General features: G+C 47.3%; 1 protein-coding gene across 1 annotated transcript; it reads left to right on the top strand.

The window, feature by feature from the left end:
- The first annotated feature begins 3,035 nt into the window (after positions 1–3,035).
- Positions 3,036–6,916, top strand: EPOP (elongin BC and polycomb repressive complex 2 associated protein). Its single transcript, XM_023502388.2, has one exon. The coding sequence runs from the start codon at positions 3,924–3,926 to the stop codon at positions 5,160–5,162; it is 1,239 nt and encodes a 412-aa protein (XP_023358156.2). The 5' UTR covers positions 3,036–3,923; the 3' UTR covers positions 5,163–6,916.
- Positions 6,917–12,778: the final 5,862 nt, after the last annotated feature.

Below are 12,778 nucleotides of genomic sequence, written 5' to 3'. Positions count from 1 at the left end.
ATCTCCTATTCCAGGCCAAATTGTTTGTTTCACTTTATCCCTATTAAATTTCACCTTATTTGATTTAGTTCACACTCCTGCTATACAGTGTGTTTATCTACCTTCCCCAGATTCCATTTATCAGGAATTTTTTTGAGACAACCTGGGTTAAGTGACTTACTTGGGATAACAAAACTAATAAGTATCTGAGCCCAAATTTAAACCCAGATCCTCCTGACTCTAGGACAGTTGGTCTATTTACTGTACCACCCAGCTGCCCCCATCATCAAATTTAGTAAAAATGTTGAGCTGGAAGTGGAAAGGAAGGAAAAAAACCCTTTCTCCCAATCTCATCAATTATTGATTCTCTACCCCTTCATCAGACAAATGTTTGAGGTGTCTTCTGCTAGAGGAATTAAGATTGAATCAGATTGAGTTCTCAAAAATCTTCCTCTTCCAGTTCTCTGTCTAGAAGGGGTGCGTGGGAAAGGTAGAGAAAGATGAGGGATGGGAAGGCTTTTGTCTAAATCTAGGTCTCCCAGGAAAGGATCCTTCAGATAAATCAATACAGCATTAGGACTCAAATTTGGGTTGGTTGCACAGAAGCTGTCTGCTGTCTGCTACCTTCCCCTGAAAATACACAATATCCTCCTACTTCCTGGAAGTGATGAGGGAGTCTTGGATTCTGGAAGAAGTGGTAAGGGTGATTGTTACATAATGCTTACAAATGGAGAAGAGTTACTTCTTTTCTCCCCTCCCCAGATGTCTGCATCTGGAAGGAGGGAAGGGGGAAATAGACTGAGATTCTAGCCCATCCTCCTGAGATACAGAAGTTTCTGTTGGAGTCACTGAACCTTAGAGAATGTCAGAGCTGGAAGGGAACTTGGAGGGTCATTGGTCCAAGGGTTTTTAACTTGGGCTCTGTGATCTTACACACACACACACACACACACACACACACACACACACACTACCGCTATCTAATGCAATCCATTCATTTTACAGAAAGAAAAACTGAGGCCCAGAGAAGTTAAATGATTTAACTAGAATCCATGTCTCCTGAATTTTTTTTTTTAATTCACACTCTATGACACTTTCTTGGCTTACAATTCCATATAAAATTCCTTCAATCACTTAGAGTCTTCTGGGGGGAAGAAAGGGGAAATGACCTTTGACTTCTCTCCCCCAGAGAAACAAAAATTTAAGCTCTATCCAGGAAAGACTATAGAAGGTATGCTCTATGAGAGGCAGAATTCAACTCAAGCTCTTCAGAGACTCCTTTTTGGGAGATGGTAGGGCAACAATATGTGAACACAGGTTTCTGGGAAAGTCACAGAGAGGTTGTGCAACTCGATGTGCAAGGATATATACATATAATTTTGTGTGTGCAAGAAATCCGTGTGTTAAGATAGGGTGCCTGAGCAATGTGTGATAGCTTGACTATGGAAAAATTTATAGTTATAACAACCTGCATTTATAATTCAATACTACACCTTAAAACCACTTTGAGGTTAAGTGTAAACAATCCTTTTTCCCCCCCAACATAGAGGAAATTGAGTCTCTGAGAGTTTAAAGCATTGTCATAAACTAACAAGCATCAGATCCTAGTCTCAAGCTCATATTTTCTGATTCGACGTTTAGTAATCTTGCTGTTTGTCTGGGATGGCTAACTGCAATCATAGAGTCATAAAATTTAGAGCTGAGAGGGATCCTAGAGATTACCTAATCCAGCCCTTTTATTTTTACAGATAAGTAAACTGAGACCTAGAGAAGGGCAGTGATTTATTTGCCCAGATAAAGAGTAAGTAATGGAACCAGGATTTGAGCCCTTGCTTTAGAACAATGTGCTTCCTTTCTGTAAACAAATGCATTTGAGTGTGCATTTCCTCATGGCAGTCACCCCATTCTATATATACATCCTTCACTGAATTCCCAGTCTGATGGGGAGAAGGCAGAGAGCAGATGTAGGGGATCCCAGAACTGGTCCCTGATGATCCTTTCTCCAATCTTCCTAAATTTTTACAGAATGGAAACTAAGGATGGAGTGGCTGCAGAATATAGGTTTTTTTTCTGGCAACACCTCCACCCAACTCACAGCTTCATCTTCTGGGTACAGCCTCCCACTTGGCATTGCAAAGGGAAGAGGGGGATGACCCTCCTTTATTCCCATCCAGATATTGTTGGGGAACACCTGAGGAAAACAATGTTCTGATTGTCTTCTCCCTTCAAGGTGGCAATCCAGGCACTTCCTCTTTCTGCACACGCTTCCCCCACCCCCATTTACTTCCTTAGTAGAAGATAAACTTTTATGCCTCTCCTCTCATTCTCCTTCCATCATACTTATCTCCCTTTGATTACCTGGGGACCTGCTGCATTCTAACAACTGGATTTCCATTCTAGGGAAAGTGGCCTAGAAAGGTTTCAGTATAATTCTATTTTATTGAATTTATTAGAAGTCTGTTTACTTTTGATTGTTTCTCTTTGAGGAAGGGAGCTAAGACCACCTCCAGTGTGCTTCTTTCCTCAACGCCTCACGACCCATTTTTTGAGCTCCGGAGAGAAGAAAGCTTCTACCAAGATCCCCTCCTTTCCGTAGTGCTTAGGGATGTAAGAATACCACTTGCCCATCCCCCATCCCTCATGTATGAATAGGGATGCCCATCTCCAAAGACTCCCACTATGTTTCTGGAGAAGGTGGGGGTGGGTCGGTGGACAGGCTTTGGGCTTAAGACTCCCCCTCTCCTTTCTACAGAAACTCCACCCCCTAAACTCTTGTATGATGAGGATTTTGAGGATAAATCCTTCCAGAACGCCTATTCCAAAGAGTATTTCAGGACCATAGAAGCAGGAAACCTGGGGAATCTCAAGATTCCCTTTCCGAATCTCAGTTCTTTGACAAAATAGAGGGTTGGACTAAATGACTTTTAAGGTCCCTTCCACCTCTTCGTGGTGGTCGTGATGGTGGTGAAGTGGCCCAACATTCGAAGTGAAACCGCTCAGTTATAGGATTTTGTATACAAAATGTAGACAACGTCACCGAGGCCAAAAAAGCAGAGGGAAAAATAAACTCAGTCTATCCTACAGACCCGATCTTATCGATATATTCAAAAGTATCCAGATTCAGACAAACGCAGTGCTTACTTCAGGGGCTCACACACAAACGCACTGCTGGGCACATTCCCATACTTTCACACCAAGTCGGTTCCTAGGGACACACACGTTTACACGAAACACACGCAGAGATTCAGATTCACACACTGCCCCCCCAACCCCCCAGCTCTGCGAGATTTCCACGTGTGTGTAGGTCTATCTGTGAAATGGGGAAGGGGTGGGTGGTGAAAGGGGCGGGGGTAGAGAGAGACTGACTGACGTCACGGCTCCAGACCACCCAATCAGCTCCCGGGTCGGAGCCCCAGCTCTGGTATTGGGGGAGCCAGGGGGCAGTTCTCTATAACGCGGTCCTGCGGAGCTGACCGGGAAGAAAGGAGCCCAGCAGAAGGTGCCGCCGCCGGGAGCCGAGCACCGGGGGTGCGGGGGCGCCTGGGAACTTCCCCGCCTTACTCTCCAGTCGCTTTGTTTCCCCAGCCTCTGGGCTCCTGGCATCTCCAGGGGGGCTCCAACCCGGGCTGGGGTGAAGGCGGCTAGAGGAAGGTTTCCTTCTTCCCCCTTCCGGGGCGTTGCATCATGCCCCACTCCCCTGACCGGGTGGCTGTCTACGCCAGGACTGGCGGAGGACCCAGGAGTCCGGTGACCCGGCCGAACGCGTGAGCAGACGAAAGAAAGGGCAAGAAGACGAGCCTCCGAGTCAGCGGGGGACGCCCCAAAGAGGAGCTCTCCCGTCGAGGGGGGGCAATGTTCCCCCTTTCCGCGGGGCCTTTGGGAAGTGTGGGTACCAGACCAGTCAGAAGAGGCCCCTTCCTGTGGGTGACCTTCCAGGCCTCCCCATGGAGACCCTGCTTCCCACCTCGCGGCCAGCCGTCCAGGCCGCCCCCCGGGCATCTCCGTGCTCCCCCACACCCCGGAAACCACGCCGGGGCCCCCAAGAATTCTCTCCTCTTTGCCTGCGCGCCCTTGCCTTCTGCGCCCTCGCCAAGCTGCGGGCCCCCCAGCTGGGCCTGGTCCGCGGGCTGGAGGGAGTGACCGGGGACGGTCGTTTGGGGGAGCTGGGGCCGCGGGCATCCGTGCTCGTGGGCCCTCTCTGCGGGAGCGGCCGGGCCCAGGAAAGCCTTAAGTGGCTGCCGGCCAAGCCCGGCACGTCGGCTGGCTATTCTAGCGATTCGGATTCGACCCGAGCCGGCGACTTCTCAGACGGCGAGGACTTGGGCGCCCGGATGCCGAGTTGCAGCAGCGAGGAGGAGGAAGATCGCGGACGGCCGAGAGTCTGCTTTCTCAGGGCCGCCCCAGCCAGCCCTCCGGCTCTTTCCCCGCCTCGGGACTCCCGTTCTTCCCCTGCCCCGTCTGCCCCCAGCTTGGTCCCGCGGCGCCCGGCCTCGCCCGTCACCACCGCCATTCTGCCCCGGGCGCCCGGTCCCCAGTGGCCGCTTCCTCCTCCGCAGCCGCCTCCGGACCCCCGGAGTGGCCAGCGGGAGCTGGAAGCCCCGGGAGTGGAGCCCCCGCAGTTGCCTCCCAGTCACAAGGACGAGGGCAAAGCTGCCTCCCCCGAGGGCATTTCGCCGCCCGTGCCCCCCGAAGCCTCAGACCCCAGCAACGGGACTGCTGGGGCCGGCGGAGCCCCGGACCCCGCGGGCGATCCGCGGAGGGAACATTTCGACCGCTTGATTCGCCAGTCGAAACTGTGGTGTTACGCGAAAGGCTTCGTGCTGGACGGACCGAGTTTGCGAAGAGTTTCGGACCGTCCATCCTCGTCCCCAACGAAAGCCCAGGCCAGGGGGCCGGTAAAAAAGCGCCGGCGGCCCGTGGCTCCCCCGCGTAGCGCCCAAGCTCGCCGCCCTCAGGCGTCGCTCCCGACCAAAAGCTCCTTCAGCCTCCTGGGCAGCTTCCCGTGTCCGCCGGCGCTGGTGGTGGGGGAAGACGGGGACCTGAGGCCCGCATCCTCGCTGAAGCTTTGTGGCGCTTCCCGACCGCCTCCAGCCCACCCGCTGTGGAGATGGCAGATAGGAGGACCCGCCATCCCGGAACCTCCCAGCCTCAAATTCTGGGGGCGCACCCTGGAGAGGCTCTGAACCGGGGGGCGGTCCCCACGTTCTTTCCTTACAGCTGGGGAATTGCAAGGGCTTGCCCGTCTGCAGAGGGTGGGCAGAGAGCCCTGGCTGACGGGCTTCTCCACCCTGCCCTTGGCTAGGGATCTCCAGCAGTGGCAGGGAGCCCGTGGAGTCAAGGTGAAGTACTCGGCTGTCCCTCCTACCCCACCTCTCCAGCACCTCATTCTCGGGGAGAGGAAAAGGATTCAGAACAGGGCGAAGAGCTTGGCTCCCACTCTGACTCTTCTTTCTGGCTTGTAAGGGGGTGGGGTGCAGGGGACCGCCTCGGGAAACCAGCTCGGAGTTATTTAAAGGAGAGACCCCGGGGATGAAGAAGACGCTTCTGTTCCAGTAAGAGAACAGAATGGGCTGGGGGCTGGAGAGGCAATCTGTAGTTAGAGGAGATGGAAGGAGGACCGATCCCCTAACCATTCGCCTCCCATTAGGGGACTCCTGGCACTTTAATTGCCGGCATCCTTTCCCCTCCCTCTCCTTCCCAGGTTTTTTTCTCTTCCTCCAACCCCCGTTGGACAAAAGTAGCAAAACTCTGTAACAGCCGGTTTGGGGGATTGGGAGGCCTACACCTTTTTATCTCCTCCCCTAACCCTCAGCCCAGCAATACTGGTGACCCCAACCAGAGAGACCCCTTTTCTTTCCGGCAACCACTCCCTGCCCCCTCCCACATCTGTTTTTTGTTTTTTCCCATCATCACTGTTTTCCTCTTCCTTTGGGAGATTCTCAAAGTAGGAGGGGGGAGGTTGCTTGGGATGCAAAGTCTTCCTCTCTCTTCTCCCCCTCTCCAATCCTGGAGTGTGTGTGGAGAGGAGGGTGTCAAAGGGAATTGGAAGGACTGGAAAAACAAACTAGGTGGAGCTAGGCTCTGCTTCTGAAGGGGAGGGGGAAAGCCCCTTGCCTTCCCAATCTGCAGACTTTGAGGAGGGGGTGAGAGGCTGTCTCAGGGAAAGCAATGGATGGATGAAGAAATCAATAAAATCTAGACCAAACTAATTGCCTTTCGAGCTTCCTATGCACAAGTTTCAATTCTTGGAGCTGGGTGAGAGGTGGGGAAGGGTTTAGATGTAAAAACTGTCCTGGGCCTGTTGGAAGTGATGAAGATCCTTGAAGGTGGGTCTGGCCAACCTGGAATTGGAATTGGGGGCGGGAGTGCTCTTGAAGGAGAAAATGGGAGAGACCTTTGCTGGGCAAATTGGGAATAAGTGGTTGATTGTTTCCAAATGCTTGGAACAGTGAAGTTTGGAGAATGAAGGGAGATCTCATTAAAGCAAACAGAAAAGACCCCTTTGCCTTCTTCCTCAGCCTTGTAGTCAGGGAAGGGCACTTGGGGGTATTTAGCTGGTTGTCAGAGATCTCTTGATGGATCAGAGGAGGGAGGAGCCCAGGGATTAGGTTTGGGGTCAGAGGCTCTATTTACACAGAAAAGGGAAAGTGGAGAGATAAGCAGACCTGTTCAGATATTACCTCCCCCACCCCACATATGGGGCCACCAATCCCCTTGAATTCTACTAGTTAGGGGATGGGGAGGAGAAAATGGGGTCTTAGAGGCAAGGAAGAACCTACCAAAGTCAGTGAGAGGTACTTGTGTCCACCTTGGTTCAGTTTGGGATTTTAGCATGGCAGAGGAACCTACATCACAGTTCCAAAATTCTGGGTCTTCAGTTTTGGACTGAGTTCACTGACTCACCTTGCTCCTGTTCCAAAGAGCAAATTAGGGGCACCATACTTTTTCTCCCCCCAAAGAAAAAATTGCAAATTGGGCTCTTTGGTGGTGGTAGGGCAGTTGAAAGTAGTTTCACCCATTTTTCCAGTAGAAAAATCCCCCCCCCCCCACTTACTGGTGGGAAAAAGAAACTACCTTGAATCACAAAAGTTTTTGATTTTTTGTTTTTTAATCTGTGGTTCTCTTTTCCTCTTTTTCTTTTTTGTTGTTGGGGATGGGCAGTGGTGGAGTTCTCCCTTCAACATCTGGCCCTATGAACCCTAGTGACCTCCTCCTAACCAGCTGTGTTTTGAGGAGCATGGGGTGGGGGAGAGAGAAAAGAGAAACAGCCAGCTGCTGATTTTCTTTTGGAATGCCCACCTATTGGGGGGGGGGGAGGAAGGAAAGTTGGTGACAAAGAGGGAAGAGGAGTGAAGGGAAAATGGGAAAAAAGTGATTGACAAGAATGGGAGTGGGGGGAAGAGGTAAGTTGGTAGAGACAAAAGCAGGGGGAATTGGGAACTAAAGGTGAAGAAACACTATTAAGAGTTCTGTTAAAAAAAAAAAAGAAAAGGGGAGAAGGAGAGAGAAGGTGAAGAGGGGTGGGTGGTAGAGGGGGTGGGGGGGGCTAACCTTCTTTCACTTGGTAATGTGGCCTGTGTCACAAAGCTCTCTCGGCCCACCAAAAGAAACAGGAGATGGGGGATGGGGATGGGGGAAGGGTGGATTAAAGAAAGAAATACTCATTTCAAACCCTCATTCCTCAGAGGAGCTGGGAGTCAGTTCCATTAATTGGGCTACTGGGCTCTCTAGAGGAAAAAGGTGGGTGAAAAAAAAGAGGGGAGAGAACTCTTAGGTGAATTTAAATACAGTATAACAAATACCTTTTAGTCTGCTTGGAGAGAATCACTACATGCATTATGGGGCTTTAGGAAACAGGAAAGGTGTATGTGTGTGCCTGTGTATGCTTTGGGGAAGGATGTGGAAGAAAGATGGAACCATTTCAAACAGTGGAGTCACCAATTCTAACAGCCAAGTGATGGAGTGGAGAACATCAGATGCTTTTCTGTTAGGATATGGGCTTAAGGCCTTGGATGAGACAGTTCCTTTTTTCTCCCTAAAAGTTGAGTTCCAACAGTAGGGCCACCCCAAACACTCACAAGCATAATGGCTTAGCAAGAAAAGACTTATAACTATGTGAAACAATTCCACCCCACAGGAGGTATTCTGAGCTTCCCAGCAAGTTCTTTATGTCTTGTCTCTATCTGGATCTTAATGGCACAGTACCTCTGTTTGCATGTGTAATAAATGAAGCAATGCTACTACGAATGAATACTTGTGCTACCTTTGGGTGTTGGTCTGACTTTGTCTTTTTTCATTTCTCTGTTTTCTATGTATCATGAGTTAGTACTTTATGATTCTTTCTCTCTTTCTCTTAGTCAGCTAAGTGGGGAAATGGCTAGAGTGCTGGTCTTGGACTCTGGAAGACCTGAGTTCAAATCTTATTGCTGTATGACCCTCTGCAAGTTACTTCAGCTCAGCTTTTTTATCTGTAAAACGGGGATGATAACAATAATAATAATAACACCCATTTTCCAGGGTTGTTTTGTAGATCATGTGAGATGACATCTATAAAGCTCCTGGCACATAGTGTCATACAATTGTTAATTATTATCAATAAGATGAGTTCAAATTTGGCCTCAGGTCCTTATTAGCTTTGTGACCTTGAACAAGTCAACTTAATTTCTGTTTTGTCTCAGTTTCCTCAACTATGAAATGAGGAGCTTAATAGCATCTACCTCCCAGGGTTCTGGTGAGGATCAAATGAGATAAGGTCTGTAAAGTGCTCAGCACAACTCCTGATCCATAATAGGCACTGAATAAATGCATATCCCCTTTCCTTTGTCTCCCTCAGTGTGCCTTTCTCTATCTGCCTGTTTCTTGATTTCTCTGCCTGCTATAGAAAGCTCTTATTAAATGCTTTCTCTATGCATTTCTTTCTCTGTCTCTTCTCTCTTTCACATTAACATTGATTTGTACAAATGAGTCTCCATGATTCTTCTTGGGTTATATCATTTATTCATTAATATATCATTAATGATATATATATCATTATTCATTATAAAAATATCATTTATTATAACCCAACCTTATTGGGTTATATATTTATTTCTTCACATTTTCTTTTGTATTCAGGGGCTTTTCAATAGTGGGAAGGGAGCTATTTTATCAGTTCAGGTACCTTGCTACACCTTGGGGATGATGAATTGTTCTTTCTCTCCTTAGTTAAAAATAAAACAAAACAAAACAAAACCCCCAGCCCACCCTGCTTCTCTTCTCTTTCATTCCCACCTTGATATCCCTCGCTGAATATCCAGAGATCTCTCCAGTCAGAGCAGGTCCAACACCTGGCTTCTCTTCCCTTCCCCCTCCTCCTGTTCTCTTCTTTTCTTTAATCCCCCCTCCCCTGGGACCACTCCCTCTATCTCCTTCCCCCACCTCAGTGCCTGAGTCTCCCTTTTCTCTTTTTACTTATTTCACAATTAAATCCCAGACAAGATCTCTAGCGGAAATGTACAAAGTCTTATTACTATGATGGATAAAACTGGATTGTGCCTTATCTTTATTTAAAGCATAATGAGCGATATAGTTTGCTATGAGACTGAGAATTCTGGTATAATCCCACGGCTGTCCACTGGATGGCAGATTTTCGCTAGAGCCAGAACCAGAGCCAGATTGCTTGAGAGATGCTGATTCTGGCTGGGACAACGTTTAGCCGAGCAATAGTTACAATAGCTAATGTTCACTATTCACAAGGCAACTTGCTCCTCATCTTCTAGGAATCTGCAATCTAATTGCGGACTTGCGACACAAAGTAGTTACTTTAGTTACCTCTTCTTCACATGAGCTCCAGAATTCCCATGTATAAAAGGGGCTTGTTGATCCCCCTCCCTCCTCCCTTCATCCTCACTCCAGACTGGATAATTGATGTACCACGTAAACACATCAGTGATTTGAAGTAGACATTTGTGTGTGGGCAGCCTGCTAGAAACAGCGCAAAGTTTGCTGAGGCTGTGTCCGAATTAGAGGCAGGAGGCTGAATTCCATGATTTCTTGAGGTTTCTTCCACCTGTAAGGTTGGTTTTCCAGCTAGGGTCCAGATGAATGCTGTGTTCATTTGATCCAGTGTGTTGGATCAGAAACTAAAGCAGAAATCATCTGCTTAGGAGTGGATGGTTGGCACATAGGCCACTCGGTTTCCCTTACTCTCCTAATCTGTTTCTAATTCTCTCTCTGTCTGTCTGCTCCTCCTCTTGTTTAAGGTTTCCCCTTCTTTCTGCAATACAGTCTCCCCTTGCCTCTGTCCCTCTCTCTTTATCTCTCTGGCCTCCAGTTTCTCAACTCTTGGTTCCAGTCTCTTTCTTCTATTTAAATTTTCCTTTTATTAATAACGAAATTATTCCTATTTATTTATTATTTCCTTTATTTATTTATTAAAATATTTTATTAAATATTTCTTTTTATTTATTATATTTTATTTATTTATTTATCTCCACTCAATCCCCTTTTCCTTCCGTCTCTCAGTTTCTCTTCCACCTCTCTCCCTTTTTCCCTTTTCTTTCCCTTCCCCCTTCATCTTTCCCTCCCTCTCTCCCTTCTTCTCTCTCCCTCTCTCTTCTTTCTTCTTCCTCTCCCATTTCCCCTCAGTCTCTCCTTTGTTGACCTTTCTTCTTTCGTTCATCAGTTACTCTTTGTATCTTAATCTTAATCTTCCTTCTCTCTGGTTCCAAATCTCCTTTCCCTTTTGTTCTTCAGCCTTCTTTCCCATTCTGTTCTTTTTCTTTCTTTTCCCCCTTCAATATCTTCTCTCCATATTTCAGTTTTCTCTCCTCTCTATTCATTGCTCTTCTTTCTGGCCCTCAGTCTCTCCTCTTTCTCTGACTCAGTCTTTTTCTTTCATCTCCCACTCAGTCTTTCTTTGTATTTGTCCCTTAGAATCCCCTCTTTTTGGCCTCTAATCCCCCCTTTCCTCCATCCTTTAATCAATTCTCCTCTGTTTCATTACTTTCTCTGTCCTTCAGTCTTTCTTCTTTCTATCATAAATTTTCCCTTCTCTTCTGTTCCTTACTCTTTACTTCTCTCTAGCTCTTAATTTCTCCCCTCACTGTGTCCTAGATTCTTTCCTCAGTTTCTCCTTTTATGTGTTCTTCAGATTTTGCTCTCAGTCTCTCTTTCCTTCTGTCCTTCGAATTCCCTCTTGATTTTTGTCCTGTCCTTTTTCTTTTCTCCTTCTCCTCAATCATTCTCTTCTCTCTAGACCTGTTTCTTCCCTCCTCCCCTCAGTTTTTCTTCTTTGTCTTCCGATCTCTATTTTTGTCTCTTAATCCTTTTACCCTTTGATCGCTCTGTTCTTCTGTTCCTCAGTTTTCTTTCTTTCTCTGTTCAATCTTTCTCCTCTCATATTCTCAACCCCAGTTCTCTCTCTGACCCTCAGTCCTTTTCTCAATTTATCCTTTCTTTGGTCTCTCAATCTTTTCTCTCTCTGAACTGTAATCTCTTTCTTTTCCTTATAGCCCTCGGTTTTTTCCTGTTTCTCTTTCTCTATCCCAGTCTCTTTCCTCCCTCTTTCCCCTTTTTTATCCTCTTTTATCTGTCCCTTAGTCTTCCCTCTCACTGTCCTTTTTACTCCCTTTCCCTCTGTCCCTTGGTTTTCCAACTAAGGAAATTTCTGCTTGTCTCAGTGTTCTTTTAAAAAATCTGTTCCTCATTCTCATTTCTTTGTCTTTCTATTATCTCCTCTTGCCTCTATCCCTCTCTTCATTCTTAATTTCCTGGTTTGTTTCTTATTTCTGTCCCTAACTCTTCTCTTCCTCAGTTTCACCTTCTCTGTTTCCCCTTCTTCCTTGGTTTTGCTTTCTCTCTGACTTTTTATACACTGCTCTGCCTTCTTTCCTTTTTCTTAGTTTGTGCCTTAATTTCTTTCTCTGTGCAAAAGAGATGGCATACTGGAAGAGGGATGGATGCTTTACAGTTGGAGGAGCTCAGAGACTTGGCGTGTTTCTCCTCCTAGTCAGTAGTCAGCAACAGGCATAATAAAGCATTACCGAAATGAGTTGTCATGGAAACAGGAGGGAAAACCTCCTCCTCCTCCCCAGTCTCCCACTCTATGAGATAAAGTGGAAATCTTTGGGGAGATAGTCCCCTTGTAATTCCATAAGGGAATATAAGGAGTAGGAAGGAGGATGAAACTCTGAGATTGCACTGGGATTTGGGGATATTCCTTGTTTTCATTATCGAAAGCTCTCCATCCTCAGAGTCCTGAGAAGTGCAGGGCCCCAGTCTTGAGGGAGGAGGACAAGCATTTTTTGGTATTCAGATGTGTTTCAGTGTTTTGGGGGGTGGGGAGGAGAGTCAGTAGGAAAGTTTAAGAGAGTGAGGTGCCTCCGGAGAGGAATTGTGTGTCTGTATCCATGTCTCAGTTTGTAAACTGTTGTGCTTGTATGTGTACGTACATCCATGTATAGCTGTGTGTGTATTTGCAGATGGAATTCTCAGGGAACAACTAATTGGGTCTGTGTCCATATCCGTGTGTGTGTGTGTGTGTGTGTGTGTGTTTACATGTGTCCCTTTTGCATTAAGTGAAATCTAGTCCAGCACCCAGAGAGGTCTAGGAGAGGTGAGCATCCCAGTAATTCGTCAGCATTGACAAGAAAGGGAGAGATTTGAAGAAGAGTACCCGGACTCTTCCAGAAGCCTTTGCTGTTGGCCAGAGCACCTGAGGGGTTTCTCCAACATGGACGAAGAGGTCAGAAATAGAGAAGAGAATCTTCATAAATGGACTGGTTAAATTGGGGAGGAGAGAAAGCTGAGTACCAGGCAG

Source organism: Sarcophilus harrisii, chromosome 4 (assembly GCF_902635505.1).
Source record: "Sarcophilus harrisii chromosome 4, mSarHar1.11, whole genome shotgun sequence".
NCBI classification, from domain to species: domain Eukaryota; kingdom Metazoa; phylum Chordata; class Mammalia; order Dasyuromorphia; family Dasyuridae; genus Sarcophilus; species Sarcophilus harrisii.
The sequence above is the reverse complement of the archived record's forward strand: the minus strand, read 5'-3'. Positions and strand labels throughout refer to the sequence as shown.

What these genes read in the sequence shown, in the direction of transcription:
- EPOP (XM_023502388.2), top strand. Translation starts at nt 3,924, where the DNA reads ATGGAGACCCTGCTTCCCACCTCGCGGCCAGCCGTCCAGGCCGCCCCC.